This window comes from Caretta caretta, chromosome 5 (assembly GCF_965140235.1).
Source record: "Caretta caretta isolate rCarCar2 chromosome 5, rCarCar1.hap1, whole genome shotgun sequence".
In the NCBI taxonomy this organism is placed as follows: domain Eukaryota; kingdom Metazoa; phylum Chordata; order Testudines; family Cheloniidae; genus Caretta; species Caretta caretta.
This window is the reverse complement of record NC_134210.1, coordinates 126,161,299-126,188,101: the sequence shown is the minus strand read 5'-3', so window position 1 is coordinate 126,188,101 and position 26,803 is coordinate 126,161,299. Positions and strand designations below refer to the sequence as shown.

At 42.8% G+C, this 26,803-nt stretch overlaps 1 protein-coding gene across 1 annotated transcript; it reads right to left on the bottom strand.

Moving 5' to 3' along the window:
- Positions 1-453: 453 nt before the first annotated feature.
- Positions 454-26,560, bottom strand: DCAF10 (DDB1 and CUL4 associated factor 10). The gene is made up of 7 exons (XM_048849362.2): positions 26,205-26,560; positions 20,285-20,398; positions 13,738-13,935; positions 13,034-13,236; positions 11,473-11,583; positions 7,567-7,712; positions 454-3,611 (listed from the first exon to the last, which is right to left on the bottom strand). The coding sequence occupies exons 1-7, from the start codon at positions 26,543-26,545 to the stop codon at positions 3,243-3,245; spliced, it is 1,482 nt and encodes a 493-aa protein (XP_048705319.2). The 5' UTR covers positions 26,546-26,560; the 3' UTR covers positions 454-3,242.
- Between the last annotated feature and the right edge of the window lie 243 nt (positions 26,561-26,803).

Genomic DNA, 26,803 nt, shown 5'->3' with positions numbered 1-26,803 from the left:
TAACCCGGTTTGCCATCCTTTGGTCTGTGAGCTGTAAATCTTCCACTACGGTTCATTTCAAGAGCACAATTTATATCTAGGAGTTCTGCCACCCAAACACAGATAACAGCAGATTCCTGTTCCTCTGTAAACTGTTTTTTTTAAATATAAAGCCTAATCTAAAAACTGTTTCCAAATTAGAGAGACAGTCTCCACAGGAGTTTAACTTCTTTGCAGATCAGAAGCTTGCATCCTGGTCATGCACAGTAGTACATTGGGTATTTAATGTAATTTGTAGTCCCTTGCATCATAAAGAAGGAAAATACCTTGAAAGCAGACCTACCCTCATTCAACAAATCCAAATTGACTGAGAATTAAATTTTCAGACTATTGAACAGTACAAAATAGATACATAACAAAGGCAGGTGAAGACTGAAGGGATTTTTCATTTCAATAATTTGCATTTTGGACAAGTCATTTTATAGGATGAGTAAAACTGGCATGTAGGACCATGTGTCCCACTACAGCCACTCAATCCCCTTTATTTTTCTTTGAGAAAAAACAAGTAAACTTATTTGACTTGATCATTCTGCTTTATGCTGAAAATGGTTTATTTCTAGTGCATATTCTTCTGAGTGGTGTCAAAGTGAATGATTTTGCTCCCACAGCCTAGTATATTTGTTTTAAAACAAGCTTTTAATGCCAAGAGAATACATAATTTGATCACTTACTTGTACATCTCCCATCACTGCTGTTCTGAGCTCCTGGTAGTAGCGCCAGTGATAAAAGAGCTCATGTAGTACCCAGTTTTCACTTCAATAACACACTGAATCTAAGGCATGTCCTTTCATTTTGGGCATAAGTACCTGAGTACATCAGTTGCTGTAAGACGACGAAGGGATAGCCCTAGACTTTGCTCCATTAAACGTAAAAGTATGACTAGGTTAAGAGCCACTGCCCCCTCAAAACGCAAGGCTATTATACAGAGAGTTCATTTAATACAGGAGAAATGGGGGTGGGTAGGGAAGGATTCAACAACTCCGGCTTATTTTGTGCGGAAATAGGGAATTTCGTTTCTCAGTTGCTGCATGTTCAGTCACTTGAACTCAATCCTCAAACAATTAGTTGCTATGGAGTTAAATATAATTTCAAACAGGAGATGACACAGGAGTAGATTAACCTTCCTCCAAAAGCAACAACAATCCAATCTTCATGCAAATACCCTCAGTAGCAAAAAGCAGCTGGGTTCCTAAATCAATTTCTCCAAAGCTTTCCCATGAGGCACCAGCCACTCAGAGTGAGTTCCACTGATCCATTCTGGTACACACACACAGGGCATGACTCATGGAGTGATCCAGTCCATTGGCAGGATTCCAGATCTTCATCTACTGGACCTAATCAGCATTTAATTTTCCACCCTGGACCTGTAGTGCCTTCTGCAGACTGTTTTTTGTTCAAGAGTCAATCTACATTAAAGTATATTTTGTTTAAAATCCCTTCAGATACCACTGCGGACTAAAATCTATATTCTTTCAGGCAAAATTCTCCCATTTCACTGGGTCCAAATCAGGTCAAGTCCCCAGGAGTGTTTCACTTACTAAAGCCTCAGGGATAAGCTAAGTACAATTTAGGTTAGGAAGTCTTTTACTGGCAATTTCTAGTGTAAAGTCTCATTCCTATATATTTAAACTGACTGTGGGTTTTAAAAAAACTTTTTAACCTAGTTAGTACTGTAGCTGAGCAAGTGTCCCTACTAAGAGCATGTAGAAAGGTTTGCTGCCTCCAGAAGGGGACTAGGAGGAAGCCACGTTCATCTCCTCCTTAACGATAGTCTGTGCACTTGTCAAGTCTGGAAAAGTTTAGTTCCTAGTTTCATGCAATAGGAATTCCAAATTTTAAATATGATTAAATTCATTTGCTTTCTACCCATACTATGAAATTATACCTACATCCACTTGCACACTGTTGGGTTTTGAGCCACTAGAGGACAATCTTTTTTTCTGCAGATAAAAATGATATTCAGAACATTATGTTCTTGTGATTACTAGTGAAGCAACTATGTTCAGAAGGGTAAACAGCACTGAGGATAAGTGAAACTGAGTAATTATATCCGTGCATTCTTGCTGCTGAAAAATCCAGTTGAATCCAGATAATTATATATTTAGCCTGTATATACTGTGCTCTGTTCCAGACTGACTGTGGAATCTGAAGGGCTGCTTCGTTTGGCAGAATGACAACAGGCTCTCTGCAGGCTAATTCTTTTGCAAAGGTGGTGGCTAAGATCTGGGCATGTTACAAAAGGGTATTTTATTATGCAGCTCAGCCTTGGTAACACAAAGGGAAACTTAGAGTGTAGCATTTCTTACGTTTCAAAACAAAATGTGATTACGATTTTTTATTAATGTGGAAAGCTTCCTACAACAAGGGCAGCAATTAGAAACCTTAGTGTCTGGGGCACAACTTACTCCGCCGGGGGCATTTTTAACTTGTAATTTTATGTCAAAACATTCCAAACAACAACTTTGCAATGATCAACTCTGGCTTCCCTGCTCAATATGGCAATGTCTTCCTACTGAATTCACGGAGGAAATGCATCTCCACCCTGACCTTCTACCATCTTATAATAAAACACAATGTATGCACATTAAGGAAAACAAGCTAAGAGATTTAACTATAGCAAAACATTACAGAAAGGTGAAAACATTTTTCTAGTCAATCATTATATTGTGAAAGGAAAGTGTTTCTTTGTGGCTAAACTAATCTAGTGTGCAGGAGAACAGCTCCATTACCTAATTGTTGTAGAGAAAAGTTACAGCAATCGGAGGCCAAGTGAGAGTATGTCAGGAAGTCCAGCTCCTTTGTGGCAAGGAAAGATCGTACCAGCAGGAAATGTGTGGGCATTGTTTGGTGTAACAATTCCCTCAGCCCTAGCCAGACATCTTGCAGATAGTCCACCCTAAGTCACGCTGAAAGACCAACAAGTGCTACTGTGAAACCAGAAAGCCTGGAAATCAGTGGCACTGGATCATCAGAAGCAAAGGTTTGCATGGAAGGCTGAAAACAGAATGCACAGAGCCTGACTTGTAGTGTCAGAACACACACAGTGCTGGACTGAGTACTCATTTCATCGCTATGTTCACAGACCATAGTAATTATGATCTTGTCCACATTTACAAGATTTTTGTTAAAAGAACACACTTCAACCAAACTGAAGTAATTATAAAAACAAACATCTGTGAAGTTCCTGTTGATGCAAGATGTGCCTAGAACTTTGGCTGATACAAAGAAACACGTCCACTAAGGCACCCTGAGGCAATCTGACAATGTGTTGGAGAAAACTTGGTCGTCAGTACCACATCGTTGTGTGAATACAGAGAGCGAATTTCCTGCAAGGGACCAGCTTCTTTGGGCAAACAGTCGACAAGTTCACTGCACTGCATGTCAAATCCCAACAAGCGGATCCCGTAGCCATGTGGGGAGGAAATCATTCGACCATCAGGGCTGAAACAAAGTTCTTTGATGTAACCCCGGCCTACATTGGCTTCTTCAATGCAGTGAGTCAATCGGAGGGAACAACGAGGTGAGACGGGGCGCACTGGGGCTCCTTCTTGGAATTCGTACACACAGGTCCACTAGACGGGGAGAGAGAGGAAAGTTATATTTGTCCACATACACGAGGAGCAACCCAGTTATTCATTCACCCCACCTTGTAGGTGAAGGGAGTGAGACACAGGAACTAAAGCCAACACTTTACTTCTCTCCCCTTTGATACCACTGATGGCTGTGAGCTTTTTAAAACAGAACAGCCCTTAGGCCTTTAAACCGAATAGGTAAAACTGACACAGGATTTCTCTCAGTGCAGAAGCAGGTATGTTGTTGCTAAAATAAATCATTCAAAATACAACATCTGATTTAGCTGGAGGAAGTAAAATGCAGGGCTGCTCAATAGAAGAGAAGATGCACCTACTGCAGCATAGGAAACACTCAATGAAATAAGAGGCTCAACTGGAACTGCGATACAGTGACTCATGATTAGACACTGCAATTTCTGCACCCTTTGAACCGCAACACAAATTGGAAAAAACATTTAGAAGAAAACAGAGAAACCTTTTGTAGGAAGATCACTGGCAGTATGTCAATATGTACATTAGTCCCAGCCAACATTAATCCAAATGTTGGCAATCTAGAAACTGTATCCTAGGAAAAGGCATTCATTCATACTGAGTGCTTCTCAAAGTACTGCTGAACAAATAACTAGAGAGAAAACCACTCTGGCACTTTGGGGTTAAAGTTAGGGAGAGGACAAGGTCATACCTTTTGTATTTGTTGGCCTACTAAACAGGTCGTTGCAATTCACATTTAAGGCACTGATTCTGAAAAGAGGTGCACACGTGACTTTACTCACATGAGCAATCTCACTGAACTCAATGGCACTACTTGTGGTTAAAGTGAAGCATGTACTTACATTTTTGCAGGATTGGGGTTTAAATTGTGAATGTAAATCAGATGTTAATGCAAAACACTGAATTTTACCAGTGCTCTGAAATCACTATTCAAATGCAAATTTGTAGCACACAACATAGAAGTCTTTACATTTAAAATGTGAATTTCACTTTTTGCAACAATTCATTGAAGTGCTGTATGACTGGAAAACACAATGCAAGACGCTAGCTTTAGAGACTCCAATATTTGTAAAAAACCAACTATTAGCAACATTATTATGTCTTAATCTGGCAAAGTTTTGTATCCTACTCATGAAACTGTGAGGAAAAGGTTTGGCTTTAACAGAAGGTCAGAACTCGGTATCCCTCTGAAAACAACAAGAAGGGTACTCCATTCATTATCCTCAAGACTAATCTACTGAAGCACTCACAAGACCATTCACAAAGGAAGCTGGTTGTACCCTTGCAGAGAGTGTAGAAGCTGCCTTTAGTTATGTAGCCAACAGATAAGAGGAACAATTCACTATACTGAACTGACCCGAGTCATAAATCTGTCCATGCAGTCTCATTTGAGTTGTATCATTACCAGCTTCTTTTGTAACTAAGCTACCTCCTGCATCATCAAAACCTTTTATAAAAGCCTTTCCATCCTTTATGCTTATCCAATAATCATCCATTTATTTTGGATGTTTCTTTGCCCCTATATAGATGGGGAAAGGCAATCCTGTATCTAGGCACCTCTGACTGCATTGTAACGGAGCTCACTCTTGAAGTTACTAATGCTTGTCCATTATGGGCAGCTCTGTGTTCTGCTTGTCCTGACTAGCCACCAGTAGAGAATTTTAATTTGCAGCATAAGCACCTAAGGGTGGTGAGGTTTTTTGTTTTAAGCTTATGACAAGTTGGAGTTTACACCACTGTGACTTGAGCTTGGACGAATTTTCATGATTTCCAACCGTAATGAGATGTGTGGAGCAAAGCTGGGAAAGCAACCTGTAACAATTTTTCGATCTAAGTCATAATGTATGGACTGGAGTCTAATTCTTTATGTAAATGTGCACAGGAAAGAATGAGGCAGCCACGTGTCCTAGTTAGAAACTGGTTTCTTAGAAGAGAAACATTTAGGCCACTCACATTGAATTAGCCAAGGAAACTCAGTTATCTGCATTTTCGGAAAGTACTTTTTAGTGCGAAGTAACACAATGCATCTTACAATGGTTTGATTGTCAATTCATAGACTAGTCATTATCCATCTCAGTGCAAGTCTGTCAAGCTTCCAGTAATTACTTTGCAAGACACTTGCAGAACGTGGAAGTTGCTTTGGTATGGAACAAAGCCATTCCAATGCAAAACGTGTCAGATGGAGCTAAACAATGTGGTTTATCACTGGCACGTGTTATTAAAAATAAGCCTTTTTGCTCTTAGAAAGTGACCTGAATATATGCCCTTGGTCTCCTAGAGCACTACTCAGGCGAGCTCCAGCACAACTCGCAATGGCAATGAGATTTCAGGGACAATTTTATTTTCACCATTTCAAAGATGGAGAAGGTTGCTAGAGGATGGAATCGGTGGCTCACAAATGATAGCTCGGCATGTTCTGCAGCTGATTATAAACACTGGATGCATTTCTGGAAGATCTGCTTTAGCTAAAGACAAGTGATCAGGCTCAACACAGGGGTAACTGGATAAAAGTTTAATGGCCTGTGATATAATGGAGATCAGACAAGATTATCTAATGCTGCCTTTCTGGCCCTAAACTCTATGACAGTGGTTTTACACCAAGATGCTAACTTCTACCACCAAAGTCTCTCCAGAAGGGTATTCATTGATCCACAGATATTCTGCTAAGGAGCCAGCAGTGTAACATCAGATTTCTTAGAGCAGCGCACACAAGCCTCTCTTTTATAAGCAGATAATTAAACAAGATATCTTGATAACCTCCAACAGGCATATACTATGATATTTAGGAACTGCTGTTGTCAAACGCTTAGGACAGCCAACAAATTCTCTACTGGTAAAGAATCACATTTGCTGCAGACTGTTGGCTTAGCCAAGTATTGTGAATACAAAGTTGTATCACGTACATAAACGCCACACGCTATTATGAACACTCCTTGAGGCTTTAATGTCTGCACAGTTATTCAGAACAATGGTGTAATCTGATGCCTCTCATTATCTGTAGACAAGCTTCTGGATTTGCAGGAGTGGTTTTCTCCACCAAAAGCCTGAAGGCAAAACTTGCATTTAAAAAAAAACCCAAAAAACGCAACAACTTGGTCCTCCTGGTCTTTGGTGTTGAGTTCCTGGGGTCCTGCGTGAAGCACACAGGTAATGTAGGGTCAGTGATTCAACTTGCTAGCACATGCTTCTTCCCTGCAAAACACCAGGAATGGCAAAAGAGGTGGTATGCTATTCTCTGACTAAGAACACTCCATAATTCTGGATCTGCACCCTTGCTCTCTTGCCAAGGGCCACACATTTTCCCCTGGCTGCAAGTGTTTCCATAGTTCACGTTTGCCTGTCTTTAAGGAGCTCCGCTGAAGCCCTCTGGAGCGCTCAGGTGCAGCTTCTGTTTACCTACTGCACACCATGGCAGGCGAGTCAGACGGATGACAGCACAGCCTGAAGTCCTTGTTACCGTGAGAAACTGTACGCTCCTTCTGCCAGATTGTCAGAGTGACAAATTCTCAGCTCAAACGCCTCTTCCTTGATTGTGTCCTTACTGGTCACATTCAGACTGAAATGCAGGCTGCCTACCCAATCCCTGCTCTCACCTGCATGCCATGCGACAAATGGAATGGGACAAACATTCACACTGCAAATCTCCCAGAGAGAGGCATGCTATGGTGGTCAGGAAAAGCAGGTGATTCCCCACATTACTGTTCGCTTCCTATCATTCCTAAATATAGGAATGCAAAGATTAGGAAAATGGCATAAATTGAATACCAACTAGTCACCCCGTTCCTAATTCAATCCAAAACAGTGTATTGTAACCAGAAAAAGTTAATCCGCACTCAATCATGGAGATGCAAAATCCACGTTCACCTACAATTAAGGAATTTGATATGCAGTTCTAGGATTTGACACTTCTTATTCTAAGTGCTAAGTTTTTAAGTATGTGCCATGGTTTTTTTGTTTGTTTTACCTCCTGGTCATCTGTATTACTTGAGCACCGAAGAAGAGTAGCCCATCCTTTGGGATGGAGCTGCAGCGATGTAATGCAATTACCACGGTCCCTTTCTCCAGGAACTTCTGGTGTTAAAACCTCAAGGCTATTTCGTGGAGATCCACCTAGGAGGGAGATACCAACCCACAAGTCACACAGTATCACTACACAACAGTTCATCTCTTTTCACTATTGACCAACACTACATAGCAAAACACAATCAAATGAAAAATAAATTTTTGAAACTTACATCACATTGTAAGAGAGACTAACTGGATTAACACAAACTTAACCACCCTAAAAAGCATTTATACCAGTTCCACAGATAAGTAAACTGAGGCAGAGATTATGTAACTTGCTGAAGGGTACAATTAGTCAGTAGCAGAGCAGCAAGAGACCACCAGAGTCCTGATTCTGCTCTGACAACTTATCTTTTAAGAAGTCTGTGTGAACCCATCTCAGATGACATTAATACGCATGTGCAAAGATAGAGGATATCACACAAACGTTCAGCTTTTCAACATCATTGCAAGATATTTTTAAAGAGCACAGTTCCACAGTAACACTAAAATGGGCGTTGGAAGGAGTGCCTTCCTGTTTCAGCCTTGCTCAGTTCACAAGTAAACAATGTTTATATTATTGCGAGCTGTGCAAACTCACCCTGGGATCTGAATCTCAAGCTGGGTTCTTTCCTTTTTGTTGATCACCACTAAAAGGTTCTGCAGGCAGATTCTGCCCTCACATTTAGGTACTCCTATAACCAACCCTCACATCACCATAACATCTGAGCACTGCACAGTCATTAGTGACTTTATGCTCAACGCTATCCCTATTTTACAGGTGAACTGATATATGGAAAGATAATGGAACAAATTATTAAAACAATCCATTCGTAAACTCCTAAAGGATAACAGGGTAATAAGTAATAGCCAATATGAATTTATCAAAAACAAATCATGCCAAACCAATCTAATTTCCTTTTACGATAGGGTAACTGGCATAGTAGATAGGGATAAGCAGTAGACATGGTATATCTTGATTTCAGCAAGACTTCTGATACCATACCACATGACATTTTCATAAGCAAAACAGGGAAATGTGGTCTAGATGACTTTATAAGGTGCATGCATAACTGCTTGAAAGACCATACTTGACATGAGCCACTGATACCCCCCAACTTGACAGAGCAGTTATGTGTAACTCTAATGGGGTTCCAGAGAGGTCAGTCCTAGGCCTGGTACTATTCAACATTTTCATTAATGACTTGGATAACGGAGTGGAGAGTATGCCTATAAAATCTGCAGATAACGCCGAGCTGGAAGGGGTTGTAAGCACTTTGGAGGACAGGATTAGAATCCAAAACGACCTTGACAAATTCGAGAATTGGTCTGAAATCAACAAGATGAAATTCAATGAAGAAAAAAAATCAAATGCATGAATATAAAATGGGGAATAACTGGCTAGATGGCAGTATCACTGAAAGGGATCAGGGGTTACAGTGGATCACAAAGTGAACATCAGTAAACAATTGATACAGTTGTGAAAAAGGCTACTATCATTCTGGGGTGCAAAAACAGGAGTTTTGTAAGACACAGGAGATGTCCCACTCTCCCTGGCACTGGGGACGCCTCAGTCAGAATAATGCGTCCAATTCTGGGCACCACCCGTTAGGAAAGATATAGGCAAAGTGGAGATAGTTCAGAAGAGAGCAACAGAAATGATCAAAGGTTTAGAAAACCTGACCTATGAGGAAAGAGTAAAAAACAGGGCATGTTTAGTCTTGAGTCAAGAAGACCGAAGGGTGACCTGATAACATTCTTCAAACACATTAAGGGCTATTATAGAGAGAGCAGTGTCAATTGTTCTCCATGTCCACTAAAGGTCGGACAAGAAGTAATGGGTTTAACCCACAGCAAAGATGATTTAGGTTAGATACAGTTAGAAAATTTCTCCTAATACTAAGGATAGTTAAGCATTGGCATAGGTTACCAAGGGAAGCTGTGGAATCCCCATCATGGGAGGTTAAGAGCAGGCTGGACAAACACCTGTCAGGGATGGTCTAGATATACTTGGTTCTGCCTCAGTGTGGGATGGGAGTTGGGAAAGGAGGTTGGACTAGATGACCACTCAAAGCCCCTCCAGCCCTACACACAAAGATTTAGTGACTTGCCCAAGGTCACACAATGTCTCTGGCAGAGCAGTGACTCTCCTGAGTCCCAGTCCAGTCTATGAAGCATGAAGCCACCCTCCGTCTCTCTCACTTTAATAGGTTTTTAGAGGTCTACAACTTGCCCTGTAACTGGAATTTCATGGTCAATTCTGTTGATGCCCAAGGACGAATAGAATCCGTCTCACTCGCCACTGGGTTGGCTCAGAGAAGCAGTAAAATGTTTTTTTCTGTCCCTAGCAAACAGAAGAAACTGAACATATAAGCAGCGGGGAGTAGTTCTACTGAGTAAGAAGGTGTTATTTTTACACAATCACTTTTCCAAGTGTAAACTCTTTCAAAACTGCTTCCATTTACTAAAAGAAGCTGTAGGTCTTCCTCTAGCAATGGTGGCATAAATGCCCCAACTACACCTCTATCCCGATATAATGCGGTCCTCGGGAACCAAAAAAATCTTACTATCTTGTAAGTGAGAATGCATTATATCGGGGTAGGGAGAGGAACCACTCCTCGCCCCAGCTCACCTCCGCTCCACTTCTCCCCCTCCCTTCCAGGCTTCCCACACCAGGTGAGCTGGGGCAGGGAGCGGTTCCTGTGCACCACCCCCATACTTGCTGCGGCCCCCCTGCCCCACCTCACCTCTGCTACGAGCGCACCGCTTCTCTCCCCTCCCAGGCTTGCCACACCAATCAGCTGATTGGCCTGACAAGCCTGGAAGGGGAGAGAAGCGGCGCTGCAGCACGCTCGTGGGAGGAGGCAGAGCAGAGATGAGCTGGGGCGGGGGGGCAGCAAGTAAGGGGGAGGGTGCAGAGGAACCACTTGCGGTAACACGAATTCGGATATAACAAGATAAAGCAGCCCCGCTCCCCAGAGTACTGCTTTATTGTGTTATATCCGAATGCGTGTTATCTCAGACTGCATTATATTGGGGTAGAGGTGTACTCAAATGAATAAGCTGCACTGAGAAATACTACACACAAAAAAAAAACTGATTTCATCATGTGCATAAAGGTGCTTATGTCATAGAATCATAGAAGTGTAGAGCTGGAAGGGACCTTGATCTAGTCCAGTCCAGTCCCCTGCACGGAGGCAGATCATCCCTGACAGGTTTTTGCTAACCTGTTCTTAAAAATCCCCAAGGACCTGAATTCGACAACCTCCCTTGGTTCCAGTGTTTACATATCCTTAGAGTTAGGAAGTTTTTCCTAAATCTTCCTTGCTGCAGATTAAATCGATTACTTCTTGTGTTTCCTTCAGTGGAGAACAACTGATCTTTATAACAGCCTTTTACATACTTGAAGACTTATGTTCTCCCTCAGCCTTTTCTTCTCTAGGCTAAACATACCAATTCTTTCAACCTTTCCTCATACATCATGTTTTCTAAACCCCGTTTTTTTTTCCCAGTCTCTCCCCTCTGGACTCATCCATTTGTCCACATATTATACATTAATGTAAAATGTAAAACAAGTGTCTTGTTTCTTGAATTCTGAAAGCAACAACATTAGAACTCCGGACATCACCATTCTATATACTGTGATGATATATAGTATGGAATTTGTGTAAAGCCTAGTGAGATTTTTAAAATAGCCTAAGCAATAAGAGGTAGGAAAGTATATAAAACTTAAAGTACACACTATTTATTCACGTTTACATTTTGGCTACTCACTGGACCCACTTACACATAAGAACCTATGCATTTTATTCTAGTCTTAACATACCTTCTCGTTGGGAGGGTCGCGACATGTGTTTCTCAGACAACGGACCGGAATCATTTTGGTGACATGGTGAACCCACAGCTCTAGGACCAGATGAACTGGTAGCTGTCGTGTCTGAAACCAGAGTAGCAGCCATGTAAATCTGACAGATGGGATAAGCTCTTTTGCTTTGTATATAACCTCCTGTGAACGTAAACCAGCACAGCCCTAATCAAATGTGGCTCACTAATGAAGACAGTGCTTTCCCAAGAAGTGCCTTAAACCACAAACAATTGAGCACCAAACCACTCCTTCTAACCCCAAATAAGCTAGTGTTCAGTGCACTCTTTTCAATTTAAAGTGTGGCTCTGCTCTGAAAAACAACCCTAGAAGTACCATTATGGATCCATGTTTGCATCTGCTACAAGTAAACTGCCAGCACTACAAACTCAACCTAGGGTCTAAGAGTCAAGAGTTGGGTTCTCTCCTGCTCATGCTTCTGCAGTAACGGATGCCGAAAGGTAAAACGGTCTCTCATTCACACCTGTGCAACTCCATTTAGACCGAGGCTGCACAGGGGTAACTTGGGTCAGGGTCTGACCTGCAGCATCTTTGCCATGGGTGCTGATGAGTCAAACAACAAACTTCAACTTGGATTCAGGGTCTGTATGAACGGCAGACGGCAATTAGAAAAAATCTGCTCCATTCACTAGTAACTACAGAGAATTTGCTAGGAAATAACATGAAGCCCCATTATGCCATTTATAAAGTCCCTTTTCAGAGCAGCACTGCATGTTTAGTAGGTTACCTTGTATTGACCACTGGGCAGCCTATAGTAGCTCTGCTAAGACAAAAGTGACTGACACCAAACAGTAAGGGAGGCACAGAGTACATTGTTAATTTGGGGGACTATTTTGTTAAGTTCTTGCAATGTGGCAAAATGAACCACGAACCACAGAATATCCTGCTGCTGAGTTCTCTGGATCATAGAATATCAGGGTTGGAAGGGACCTCAGGAGAGCATCTAGTCCAACCCCCTGCTCAAAGGGGGACCAATCCCCAATTTTTGCCCCAGATCCCTCAAGGATTGAACTCATAACCCTGGGTTTAGCAGGCCAATGCTCAAACCACTGAGCTATCCCTCCCCCTGCTACTAAGTATCTCACAGCACCCATGTGACAGACCAACAGGAAACAGTCTCCCACATTAGTTATTTCATATTTGATCACTCTCTGGTGGTATCCTATTAAGGCTTATCTACACTTAAAATGCTAGCAAAGCTTCAGAGTAGACATTACCTACACCAACGGGAGGGATTCCCCCGTCAGCACTGGTAGGCCACCTCCGCAAGAGGCAGTAGCTAGGTCAATGGAAGAATTTTGTTGTTTGACTCATCTAGCGCTGTCTATATGGGGACTTAGGTCAGCTTAACTACAGGCCAGAATCACTCCTGAACAAGGTAAAATAGCTATCATAGTGCCACTTTCCTGCTAGAATCTTCTTAGCCACTCCTCTAAGGGAACAGTATACATATACCTCTATCAAATGGATCACAATGTACAGATTTTTACTAACAAGAATTCACCTGAACTTGATGCAGTTCTTCTGGCTCTTAATATTGGATAGCTGCCAACCTCTAAGGACTTGGTTAAATCAAGGTCGTGCAAAATCAGAAGATACCCAGAGGAGGTGGAGATCAACATTTTTGAACAGTCTGGTGTCAGTCTCATCCGCATGAGAAAACGGGTGTGAAAAAACTTCTTGTGAGGACATCCTTCTTCGGTGCACCTGGATAGTGCAAAATGAGAGAGATGATTAGGGCCAAGATTGGCAAAAACAGGAGCCTAAAGTTAGATTCTGAAATCCACAGGTCAATTCATAAACACATGAGCTGATTTTCAAAGTGCTGAGCACTCTGTGTCCCCCACTGACTCATTCACCATTTGTACACTCTTATGGATCTCATTTAAACTGGACTTTAAATAGGGGGTGGGGATCCTCAATGTGCACACTTGTATTTCTAGATTGATACAGCACATTTTCAGCTTTGTTTCAATCTGACCTACATAGCCTCCTTTGAGTTGCTAGATCTTCATCGCAATAAGGCAATCCTAATTCTTGATCATCACCATTGGCTGATGAGCAATCCGTGACAAAATTTAAGAATGTATTAAGTTTCCATTCAGAGCAATAGAGTTTCATCCAAGATGAATGTATCTATTTTAAAAGAGCCCTGTCCCTATCACATTTCATATATTTAATGACCATACATAACCCATATTCACATACCTGTTGGTGTCCCAAATGATCACATTACCATCAAACCCTGATGTTACTAGTAGTCTGGTATTGGTGTCATATTCGATGTTCTTCACCCAGCTTGTGTGACCATGTAAAGTACACACTTTTGTGTTTAGCTTTCTCAGATCCCAAAGTGCTATCGTAGTGTCATCAGAGCAAGTTGCAAACAGTCGATTATCTAGAAACCTGTGAAGTTGACAGACAGTTAAATATTGTAAAGCAAGCACAGTCTTGTCCGCCTTGTGTGTCTAAGATGTTTCAGACTGTTACTCCTGAACTGGGAATTATGATTTATAAAAATAAAGCCACACACAAAGGATGGATAGTTTGCAGTAGCAGACAGTTTAGTGATGTGAATCTTACCACTCTTTTTGAGGCAAAAACATAAGTATCAGTTTCATATTTCATCTCCAGGGACAAACTAAAGAGAGCAGCTAACAAGATCTATGGAAATAGAGCAGGGAGGGCAATATTTTTTCATAGCATGGACACATCTTAAAAACTGTCTCAGGGATGTCCCATTGGTGGTTTTCATAGATTATGAGGCCAGAAGGGACCACTGTGATCACCTAGTCTGACCTCCTGTACAGGACACAAGCCTTTCCTGAATTAATTCCTGTTTGAACCCACCATATATTTTAGAAAAGCATCCAGACTTGATTTTAGAGATTTCCAGTGATGGAGAATCCACCACAACGCTTGATAAGTTGTTCCAATTTTTAATTGCCCTTATTGTTAAAAATGTATGCCTTATATCCAGTCTGAAGTTGTTTAGCTTCAACTTCCAGCCATTGGATCTTGTTATACACCTTTGTGTGCTAAACTGAAGAGCCCATTATCAAATTTCTGTTACCCATGTAGATACTTACAGACTAATCAAGTCACCCCTTAACCTACTCTTTATTAAGCAAAATAGATGGAGCTTTTTGAGTCTCTCACTACAAGATGTTTTCCATTCTATTAATCACTCGTGGCTCTTCTTTGAAACCTCTCCAATTTATCAACAGCCTTCTTGAATTGTGGGCACCAGACCAGGATACAGCATTCCAGTAATGGTCACACCAATGCCAAACACAGATGTATTGCCACCCCCTACTCCTATTTGAGATTGATCGGTTTATCCATCCATTAGCACTTGCGGCCATAGCGCTGTACATGTGCTTTGAATGCAATGATCCCCCCCCCCCCCCCCCGCCCCAAGTCCCTCCATTAGCAGATTGTAGAATAATGGCTGGCCTTTTAATAGATGTATGGAATGACGCCCCTGAAAGCCAAACTGCCATGGAAGATGTGCGGTAAGTGTTTATTGGATTTATAAGGCTTGCCACTAAAATAGAAAAGGGGCCCAAATGTGTCTTAGGTAGCACTGGTGACACTGATCTCCCCCACAAATACTTTTTGGGCAGGGGAATAAAACACATTTCTTAACTGATGGAGAATCAAGCAAATACTATTAAATTAGTCATTTATTTCTCTACAGATCTATATAGGCACCCAACACTGTACTATATATAGCCTGTCATCCCTGTGGCAACTAAAGCAATTGCTCATGAGGAAGATACTAGGGAAGGATTGACTGTATTTTTAACTGCCTTTTAGTACAGTTTAGCAGCTGGACGCTAGAAATTAGCATCACGTGACCAGCCAGCTTTCAGACCACCATTAGCAGAAGACTCCCTTTGGGGAGCCTCTTTATTAGAGGGATATTCTCAAGGCTGTCAGACTTCATTTAGACCTGCAGCCTTCACTTTGGTTTCAGAATCGCTCCACTCTTGTCAACAGGCAGAGTGCTGAAAGATACAGGAATCCTCATCTCCACACTTTAGATAGCACAAGGTTCTAGTAGGTTTCACTGAATTAAGATGACATGGTACTGTTCTTTACGCTTTTTTCCCCTCCCTCCTTACCACATCCTTTGACTCTTCCTCCCAAGCTGTCCCTTCCATCCCTGCTGGACAAAATCACTAGCTTCTCTCCATTCAAATCCCTCCTTTAAGAAAAACAGAACACATTTTCTGTGAAGCCTACCAATATTAGCCCATTATTAAACCCTGTCCCACTGTAAAAAGCTCTCACCTAGCTGGGTTAGCCAGTGCATCTTATGCCTGAAATATTTTCTGCTAAGTCACAAACTCCTTGGGGTTTTATACAGCTGTCACTTAAATATCCAAGGAAATTAGTAAGGGATTTTGACCCGAGCACAAGGAGACCTCACCTCATTGTGACCTATTAATATTATTGACAAAGCAGATTGTTTCAAAGTTTTGGTGACTGAAGAAAGTTAACGGTAGTCAAATTTTCAGACGTGCTGCCACACAACTAACTAAATCTGGACTGGGCCATGTTTGTACTCCACCACCCAGGGTAATTGCATTACTACCTTGAGTACAAGAATTTCTGAAAATATGGCCCCAAACTGACTGAGAAGTGTATAAAGACGCCCTTCAACAATACAGGAGAGTTAGTCCAACGAAGAGCTGACCAGGAGATAGTGAAATATGCATTTTTATCCTCCTAGCTTAGTATTTGCCTTTTTACTGCGACTCATGAAAATGTTTAAAGACACTACTGATGTTTTGGCATTGTTTCTTTTTATTTATCCAGAGCGTTCGTAATATCTCCAGAATCTCAAATGCAAACACTTCAGTCCCTACTGGTTTCGTCTGTAGTTTCCTTCACTGCCTATTGTAGGCACCAGCATGAAGACAGTAAAACTCTGGGAATATTGCTTGCTGTGGCGACAAGAGCCAGCAGAGGGAGCTCTGTACAGGATTGAACACATATCTAAAAAAGCGGTAACAGGAGTAAGACACACCTGTGCAATTTTCTCCTAGGATTTGCCATCACAGGAGGTCAGGTATACCTTCTTCCCACCTTTCTCCAATCACTAACTTCTGCTGCCAGACCTCATTCTTCTAGTTTCTTGGCCTTTCTCCTCATCTTCCTCCAACCTCTCCCTACTTGGTCCTACAGTTTTATTCCCCCCCCCCATCACTTCCCTCTACAAAAATAAATTTAAAATCTTAAATAATTCCATACTAAAAAGTCTGCACTAAAAGATTGAGTTGTGTAGTCACGCACTCAAGAGCCATGGAATGCCTGCATAGCTGGAACTCCACCCCTTTGTGCATCTGGATTATGATACCGCTTTTAATGACAACCACACACTTTTCCTATACAGGACCTCTGCCTTACTCAGTGCACACGCTGGACTGAACAGTGAACATGGCAATTCAATAATTTAGTTATTCTCAGGGTGGAATGATATAAAGTCAAGGTGACTTAAGCCACTGGATTTTTTCTAAGAAGTCACTGATTTAGATCAGGTTGAGGCTTTGTAAAACTAATTTAAAAATGTATGATACTGCAACTTTAGATTAAAATTTAAAATGAACTAATTTATAAGTAAAGGAGTTCTTGTGGCACCTTAGAGACTAAGAAATGTCACATCGATGAAGTGAGCTGTAGCTCACAAAAGCTTATGCTCAAATACATTTGTTAGTCTCTAAGGTGCCACAAGTACTCCTTTTCTTTTTGCGAATACAGACTAACACGGCTGCTACTCTGAAACCTAATTTATAAGTGCTGTTTTTCTAAATGCTACTATTGGTACAGTATCACCGCAATGTTGCAAACTGCTAGAGGCAAAAAACACAGAATATTGGAAGTGAAGGTCTGGATCCTGCAAATGCTTAAGATAACAACTTTACCCACATGATTTGTCCCAATGGCTTCAGTGGGACTATCAATGTAGTTAAAGTTAAGCATGCCCATAAGTGCCCGCAGCATCAGGGATATCATTACTGAAAGCATTAGTGTCAAAATCTGTCACTTAATAACTTTTTCACTGTTAACGTGGAGCAGTTTTTGTTTTCAACTAATACACAGGCCAAAGTTTCCAAAAGCAGGGCCTAGGCTCCTAAACCTATATTTAGGCACGTAAAAGTGGGATTTTTCCAAAAATCCTAAATCCCATTGACTTCAGGTTGCAAACCCTGATGAAAGCATTTCAGCTTTCTTGGCTTATGAAATTTCAATCTATAGGAACGTGGTGTTAGCCTGTGCTATATTTACAGCCATTTGCATATCAGTTTTATGTCTGACAGTAAATATATCAGTGACGCCCCCGATTTTTCTTTTTCAGCACGGACATGGATTTTAAGTGCAAAAGTTCTTAGAAGAAAAAAAGTCTGAAAGGATGCTCACTAAAATGAGTATACCAGCTTCAGTAATTTAAGACTACAAAACAGGAAGTAAAGAACTAACATGTAAATAAAAAAAACTAATGTAAACATATATTTAAAAAAGAAATGATTAACAAAATCTTTAAGAAAACCATGATCTTTATCCATCCTGAGTATTCTGACCGTTCAATATGCTGTCCCCTGACTTCATTCACTCCACACCGACTAACCTATGCATGAAACGAGGCAGATGTACTACACACTTGCATCAGTTTGTACACACCACCCAACGTCTGCCGCAAATGTGCATAGTGGCTCTCCACTATTTAGTGAGGAGACACACTGGGAAAAACAGAAGTCAGGCACTTTACCTTCTGCCAAGTAAGAAGACTTTGAAACGGGAATGGTGCAAGACTATGGATGGTCTAGTCAGATTATTACAGTCATCAAATGAAGCACTTCGGTATCACCTGATAGCATTCTTTATACTGATAATCTCTGGGCTTCAGACAAAAACCCTGGTTCAGACCCATGACTTGACTAGATCACAGTCTACAAGTATACACAGGGAGCCAATACCAGAAGGTTCTTTAATCTAGCAGAACAAGAGCCCGGGGTTGGAAGCTGAAGCTAGAAAAATTCAAACTGGAAATAAGGTGTGATTAAAAAAAACCGAACAGTGAGAGTAATTAGCCAATGGGACAGCTTAAAAAGGGAACTAGCAGATTCTCCATCACTGAAAGTCTTTAAATCAAGATTCTTCCTAAAAATATCCACTCTGCTTCAACCACAAGTTCGTTGGGCTCAATGGGAGAATCACTGGGTGACGTTCTATGACCTACACAATGCAAGTCCACTTAGATGATCACCTCGATCCCTTCTGGCATTAAAATCTATGAGCTTGCTTTGCTTCAGCACAGAGGAAAATGACAAGACTGTTTGTGCAGATGAAAGCGTTGTAAGGGAGGTGCTTGAAATGATTAAACAGATCCAGAATAAATAAAGACAGTGCAGCAGGGATTGGCTTTAAGGGGAGAGGTTGCAGCAAGGCAAGAACCTCAAACCACGGAAAAAGAATGGTGATAACACACCAGAGACGTTGTATTTTTCAAAATAGAAACCAGTTCTACATTGCTCAGTAACTATGTAAAAATGGCACCTTTTCACTCAAGGTGGACATGACCAAATACACTGGAGAGGACCCTGGTTAGCTCTATCGGGCCAACATAGCTAAGGGTGAGAGCTTAATTCTACCCTTCCTTGCAGATCAACTCAGTTCCAGTCAGTTATCTTTACACATTAAAAAAATTACTTCTGTAACATTGTCATCCATAGATCTCTTAGGTATCTGGGTTGTACACTGAGGGCGTACTTGGTCTGGTTTATTGTTGGTGATGCTGCGTGAAGAGGAAAGAATTCAGCTCGACTCCGAGCTCATGTTGCATTTGTAGGGCTTGCAGGTTAAATCACCGCAGGTTTAGTTGTAAACTGAGCACATTTGATAAGAAAAACATTGTGATACAGAACCCAGAACCCCATTAGCCATCTTTACTCTTTCACTTTTCAGGAGTAGAATATTTTAAGAATCCCAGGTTTGGAAATTTACAATATAAAAGAGGGCAGGGTATCAGAATGAGCATTTACAGTGAGTGGGATCTCTAAAAGCAAAAGCGGAGTTGACAATACACCAAATATCTATGAACTAGAGGCAAATAAAAAGACAAGAGTAAAGGGCTCTAGCAGGAAGGTCAATGCCATGTTGAGAAACTCAGTCCCTGCACTCTTCCCACCATATGTCATGCTGGCCTATCTTTTACAGCCACCTCTGGGTGGGAGTTGTCCCATCCCCACCTCTAGGAAGGATGGAAGAAGGTGCTTACTCACAATAAAAACAGACACAGTGTTGAAGGGGAAAAAGGCACAAAGAGGTGAAGTGACTTGCTCAAGATCACATAGTGAAGCAGTGGCAGAGCTGGGACTAGAACCCACATCTCCTAATGCACAGTGCAGGCCCTTATCCACTATACTACATTGCCTCCAGTAACATTCCTTCTTCTAGCTATACTTGCTCCAGCCTGAGACTTAAAGGGACAAAGGTGCGTTGTATGTATATGTTCAATATTGCATTGTGCGCTCTCTTATTTGTAAGATTTTCCATCAACTTTCTCCCCACACCCATACTGCAGTTTGTGAACCGGTATAGTTATACCACATTGTCTGCCGACAAGACAAAAAGCACAGGACTGATCTGTATATCACTACAGCATCATGAACATGTTAACACCTACAGTTAGGAAAAATGTTGGAGTTCTATTTACTGAAAGTTTGGTTTTGTTTCCCATGATACTAACCTGATATTATTCACACAGTCCTCATGAGCTTCAGAGAGAGTTTTGATGTGCTTTGAAGATATGGGGTCAAAAAGCAGGACCTCAGTCTGTTCACAAGCAACAGTCAGCACTGACCTGAAAAGGGAGAGAGGTATCTTGCAGTTAGTAAAGAGAAATGAAGGCTGCAAACACTGACAAGTAACCCTTACAGCTGTTGTCATTGATTCATCTCTGTTTTATTGCTAATGTGCACATTTTACAAATGGATACTGTTCTGATGGGCTTTGTACAGTTACCTTTTCTCAAACCCTTCCTACTTCATGATTGTACAGTGGAAACTGATCTACTGCTTACTCCCTTACCAAGTCAATTCCTCTACTACCTTTTCAGAAAGATTCCATCTCCTCAACAGCCTGGCCGTTGGCATACATTGATGCACAGCTGGTGTGATCACATGATCTTTTTATTCAGAGTGTTTTATAGCTATTGAACGGATGTGTTACTTCATAACATTTGATGACACAATTAGGTATATTTTAGTACAGTTTTTACAGTGATCTTTAAGGACACTTTGCCCTATCAGTGCAGTACTTTATATTCTAACCTAGGGGTTCCTAGGTGGGAAAGTGTGCACTGATTGGTTAAGGATTATTGTCTGTAATAAGGACAGGAAAAGAAGGATGAAGAGTAGTAGTGAAGATGTGGGTTCTATTCCCCACCTCTATCACGGATTTCCCATGCGACCTTGGGCATTTAACCATCTTCCTCTAGCTATACGATGGGAATACATGCCTCTCAGAAGGGTACTGTGAAGCTATATTAATTCATGTGTTGAGATCCTCAGATAGAAACCTCTAAAACACACGCAATGGACAGTAGCAGTACTTAAGTACATTTGGAACACACGTGAGAACTCTAGAATCTGGGTCATGTCTCACCACCCTGCCAGTTGTAATGTATGTGTTTGGATCATTTCAAACTAATACACATGCAGGTATTCTGTAATCAGCAACTGACCAGTAAATATAAACAAAAAAATTTGCAATTTAAAACTATTTGATGTTTACCAATACTAACCAAACCAGATAATTACTTCGTTTCAGGCAGCTGTTTCTGAAAGTCAGATTAGTTTGCACTCAGTCATAATAGCTTATCCCTTTCTTTATAATAATTTTGAGTTAGGTAGCTGCTCACTTGGGTCCTGATCCAAAGCCTACTGAAGTCAGTGGAAAGAAAACATTCAGGATACACTATTTAAAGAGTGCTCTGTCAGAAAGCAGAATTCCTTTAAACTGACTAATTTTAAAAAAATTCAAATAGAGTGCCATTTAAGGATAATCTGACCATTCGAGGAGCTCTGTTAAACTTCTCAATTATTCTGCATGTGAAAAAAAAACCCACGCTTTTGGAGCAGAATTTGGCAATCATTTAGAACTTTAAAATACGTGGCTATTTTAGGACTCAACCATTTATTGTTAAAACTTTAGAAGAAAATAAAGCTGATGTGCGTTACTAAATCTTAAAGATTTAAAACACAGGTAGAAGTAAGAGGAAAGATTTGCAAATGTGTCATTTGTCACTAGCTGTGGCTAAGGGTGTCTTCACAACCGAAAGGTAGTCATTTACAGCAGGATAAAACTAAATGTGGGTTAGCTATCTCACTGTACAATCCTAGAGGAGGTAAGACACAGGTAGCTTTTACCACAATGTACGTAAGCAAGATCAACATCCCGTTCACCTCACTGAGCCCCACCTTGCGATAAAAACTACAAAGCCTTGTCTCCACGAGGGTTTTACAGAGCAATAGCTAGCAGGTGTTAATTATCCTGCTATAAATGCAGTGAAGACTGGCCTAGGTGTACCTGTTCACTGATGTTAACAGTTGTCAAAAGTTGTTTGCAGAATCTGAGAACCTAAGATCCTTTTCGGGGCACGTTCACAGATAATACTAGGAAAGCAAATGGCAGCAAGACAATTTACAAAAATCCCAGAGAGGCACATAGGTATAAGATAGCAGTAATTTTTTGGGGAAGTCTGGTTCTGCATTAATCAAGGGTATCCCATTTCACTACCAAACAACATTTGTTTTTAAAATTAGCTGAGCATCACTGAGCCAGATGAGCAGCATTACTAAGCTCACTTTGCATCCCTAGAGCTACACAAACTGATGTTAGAGCTGCCTTAAATGGGAAGCTAAGGATTTCCCCAGCATAAGAGGATTCTTGAGTAGTGTAGAGTGATGCAATGGGGTATTTCAGCCAAGAAGAAAATGTGCTCCACCAAATCCTCAACCAGTAGAATGATCCCATGGGGAATGTTCTAGCTAGCATAAGTTACAGTAGGCCTGTGCCTGCTAACTTGCGCCAAGTGTCAATTTGGTTCCCAAATCCGCCCAGGATCATCGGATGTGTAAAGGCAGCTTAGGCCTTGTCTACAATGAGTACTTTTGTAGTGAGGTAGCTACGCTGGCACCACTGCAAGTGACTTTTTACATCCGTGCAGCACATGTACACTAGGGGTCTGAAGTGATGCTTCATTGTAGCTATGCCAGTGCAAAAGTCCCAGTGTAAGAAAACTTCTCATCACACAAAACAGCACTTGCTTAATCCTCTATAAATGCTTCCTACTATTGTTACTGCATGCTCACTGTTGGTAATATATCTTCTACTAGAGTCAATGGAAGTGGAAAAAGCAACAAGATAGTAATCAGATCTCGACTACGTAATCCCGTCATAGGACCTGCTGCAGTTATAAGCAAATACTTTATATTGCTGGACAGTGGAGATCCACAGCTTTCCAATGGCTCAAGTCATTTGTTTGTAGTCCAAGTGGGTCTCCCAAGGTACGACCTTAGAACTGACATTGGTCTCCCCCAGCCTAGCACTGTCTTTTTGGCATAAAAGTGAATACAGCAAGTCCCAGATCTTGAACTAGTTTTTGTAACCCAGAGGCCCATTGGCTCAAACATGGCGCAGGTAGTCATTAAAGCGATGGCTCAGTCGAAGAGGTTCAAAGTTGTCTCCAGTAGCTTGTGACCAGCTGTTTTACAACAGAATTGTAACCATTTACATACCATGCCACTCCCTGGGCCAAGCTGTGCTCATCTTACTTATTCTCAAGTCCCATTGACTTCAGTGGTACTATTTGCATATGTAAGGCAAACAGAATTCAGCCTTAACACAAAATCTTTGGTCCCAATACACGGTGTCATTGTATAGTTAAGCCTTGGCAGTGTAGCTTTTTTTTAAATTAACTCTTGAAAGCATTAGACAGATTTATTTCTTTACTGAATTTCCCTACCCGCAACATGAATGCACCCCACTTTATTAGTGTAAAAATCTTTTTAAAAGATTTGGTGAAATTACCACACTGAACGACAAAGACTTTGCAAGCAAGAAGTGATCAAAACTTTTTGGCCTACAAATCTCGACAGCGTCTCTTACGGCATCTGCTCGGTTCCTTATTCTCACACACACATCAATGGGCAGGAGACCTATAGATTCATTCTCTCTTCAGCCAAATAACAAAGCATACACTTTAATAATGCACTCACACACCAACATTGGATTTGTACTGGTTAAACTTTCAGAACAGCAAATGAAACTGGAATGGGTTTGTCAAATCAGGAAACTTGGTTTAACTTTTAACACCTGCCTAGGAGTAGGAATATAGCTATTGTTATTCCAAGACAGGTCAAGAGTCAGTCTTGTCCCAGTATCTACTTTACTACCCCCCGGTCTATGAGAAAGACTTTTTTCCTATCCCAAATCGTTATTAGATTATATAGGCCCTGAAAGGATACTTTGTGCTTTCTGGATATGCTATTTTAAAAGAAATGCTATTGTTTATATACATGTCTAATCACTGTTCAGTCTAATAACCTAACATAGGAAGTTCCACAGAATTAGATATATTTTAAATATATTGGTTTCAGTAGTTGATTTCATAGTTTTAATGAGCACCCTCTTGGTTCCCTTATTATCCAATTGGCCTTTCCCATTCATTGCTTTCGAGAGGTTTAGCAGAGAGACTGAATGCACTATTCAAGGTGAGGACATACCATCAAGTTTACATAATGTTTTCCGTATTATTCTTTATTTTCTCCTAAATACAGCCTAACATCTAAGCCACTTTTTTACCCACCACCGAATACTGAACTGTTTTCTATGACTTGCATCTGCCATCATGCTGCCCAGTTACTCTGTGCTGCTAGGTTGGGTAGGAATTTTTCACAACTCCTTCCTAAATCTTGACTAACAAATCATGTGTCAGCAACTTTTGCCAACTCACCATCTACTCCTCTTTAAGGTCCAGGTATTGACCACTGGTTCTCGTACCTGAGGCACACCCCATTACTAAACATTTTGTTTACAGAGAACTGGTTGTTTATTCCTACTTTTTGCAGCCTGTTAACCATTCACAGGATATCTCCTGTCATCTTGCAGTTGCCAGTTTTAGCAGCTTCTTGTTAGAGACTTTCCCCAAGGATTGTAAGTTGCATCTATCAGCACCTTTATCCTCCGTTATCATATAAGTCCAGCAGATGGGACAGAGGATTAGGAGGTGGAAAACTCAAGTTCTGTTCACAGCTTTATTGTGTGATCTTGTGCAATTCACTCTCCTTCAATTTCCCCAGCAGGGCTAGGGATAGTTACTGACCTCAGTCAAATTCCTTGAGAGCCATAGACTATTAATTGTAATTGTATTAAGCCTCCAACTAGTTAGAGAGACAGTTCAACCTTTGAAAAACATTCTAGTCATCTAAGTGCTGTTTAATGAGTGGATTTTGGCCCTCTATTTCCCCCCTCCAGGCAATTAATGTCCATCCTGTGATCATGATACCTACTGTTGCAGCTGAGTACAACAGTGTTACCCACCCTTCAGTCCTCTGCCATATAGTGTGACCTAAGCATCATCCCAAACCCAATCAGACCCACATGGGGGTGCAGAGACAGGCCCATCAGCACCCAATTCCCCACATGGCAGACACCCTCGATCCCCATCAGAGCCAAAATCCCTCTGTCCCAGGAATGAGAGTTGCATCTGATGAAGTGAGCTGTAGTTCACAAAAGCTCATGCTCAAATAAATTTGTTAGTCTCTAAGGTGCCACAAGTACTCCTTTTCTTTTTGCGAATACAGACTAACACGGCTGCTACTCTGAAACCAGGAATGAGAGTGTCTCTAGGCTTCGCCAGGGAGCAGATCATCTCCACTGGTTGCCCATGGTGGGTAGAAAGCTCTGTTGTACCCCTAGGGATTTCAGGGGGTCCCTCCCCCAGGGAATGTCAGGGTGGGAGTATCTCAGGTGGGTCCCAGCAGTCTCCTACCTGTCCAGGTGAGGGGGTGGGAAGATACTGGACTATGCCCCAGCAGGGCCACCCCTCAGTCCCCCACCTGAATGGGAAGGAGTCTTTCTGCAGAAGGGTACATATCCAGATGGGTCACAGTCTCTTACTGATCTGGAGGTGGGGGCTCCCCAGAGAGGGGAGGTGACAAGGTCCCTGTCATGGTGGAGGTCCAGGCTGGAAAGAGTGGGGGCTCAGCATAGGGAGGTGCAGGGAAGGATTGGGGCGTGGGGGGGTCCAGACTAGGGGTGGGGGAGGGATGGGGCCAGGCACAGGTGTGTGTGTGTGTGTGTGGGGAAGGGGGGGTGGTTCTGGGCAGGGGATTTGAGGATTGGGCTGGACGTGGGTCCGGGCCAGGGGGGAGGGAAAGCTGCGTGTGAAGGAGGAAGAGCTGCAATCCGTGTGTGTATGGAGGAGATGGGGGTAGGGATGGGACCAGGAGGATCGCTGTGGGGAGGGGGTATCTGGGGACGGGAGGATCGAGGCGGCGGGGTAAGGGATGTGGGCCGGGAGGCGCGGGGGGAACTGCGGGGGGGGGCCGGGCCGGGCCGGGGCCGCCGACGGGGGTGGGGGTGGGGGCCGGGCCGGGCCTTACCCGTCCGGCGAGTACTCCAGGTTGAAGACGGCGCCGTGCGTGCGGGTGCTGAGGTACACGGAGTCGGCGGGCTGGATGGAGCTGTACAGCCCGGTCATGGCCCGGAAATTGTCGCGGGCCGGGTCCACGAAGAGCCCCCGGCCCAGGCAGCGGCCCCGCAGCCACCCGAACAGGCCCCCGCCCGCCGCCGCCCCCCCCGGGGCCTGGGGGGAGGCGGGCGGCGGCTCCCCCGGCGGCTCCTTGGCGCTGGGCGGCTCCATGCCGGGCGGCGGCGGCGGGGCGGGGGACGGGCGGCGGGGCGGGCCCGAGGGGCCGGCCGCCTCCCCGCGCGCAGAGCTCATCCCGCGCCGCGCCCGGCCGCTCGCATCACAGCGCGCGGGACGCGTCGGCAGCGGGGCCCGGCCCCCGAGCGCCGCTTCCGCTGCTGCCCGCGCCGCCGGCCGGAAACCGCCCGCGCGCGCCCGGGCCCCGCCCCCCGCCGGAGGCGGGGCCACCCACAGGCCCCGCCCCTTCCTGCCCCCCTCCCCCGCCATCGCCCCGCCCACGTGCCCCCAGGGCCGGGCCCAGCCCGCGCGCGGGATCAGCCCGGCCCCCCCCCG

Bases quoted from the DNA above. Each gene is read 5' to 3' on its own strand.
- DCAF10 (XM_048849362.2), bottom strand. From the start codon at position 26,545: ATGAGCTCTGCGCGCGGGGAGGCGGCCGGCCCCTCGGGCCCGCCCCGC. The intron at 13,936-20,284 runs GTTAGTATCATG...TCAACTTCACAG, and splicing joins GACTGTGTGAATAATATCAG to GTTTCTAGATAATCGACTGT. The intron at 13,237-13,737 runs GTATGTGAATAT...TGCACTATCCAG, and splicing joins ATCATTTGGGACACCAACAG to GTGCACCGAAGAAGGATGTC.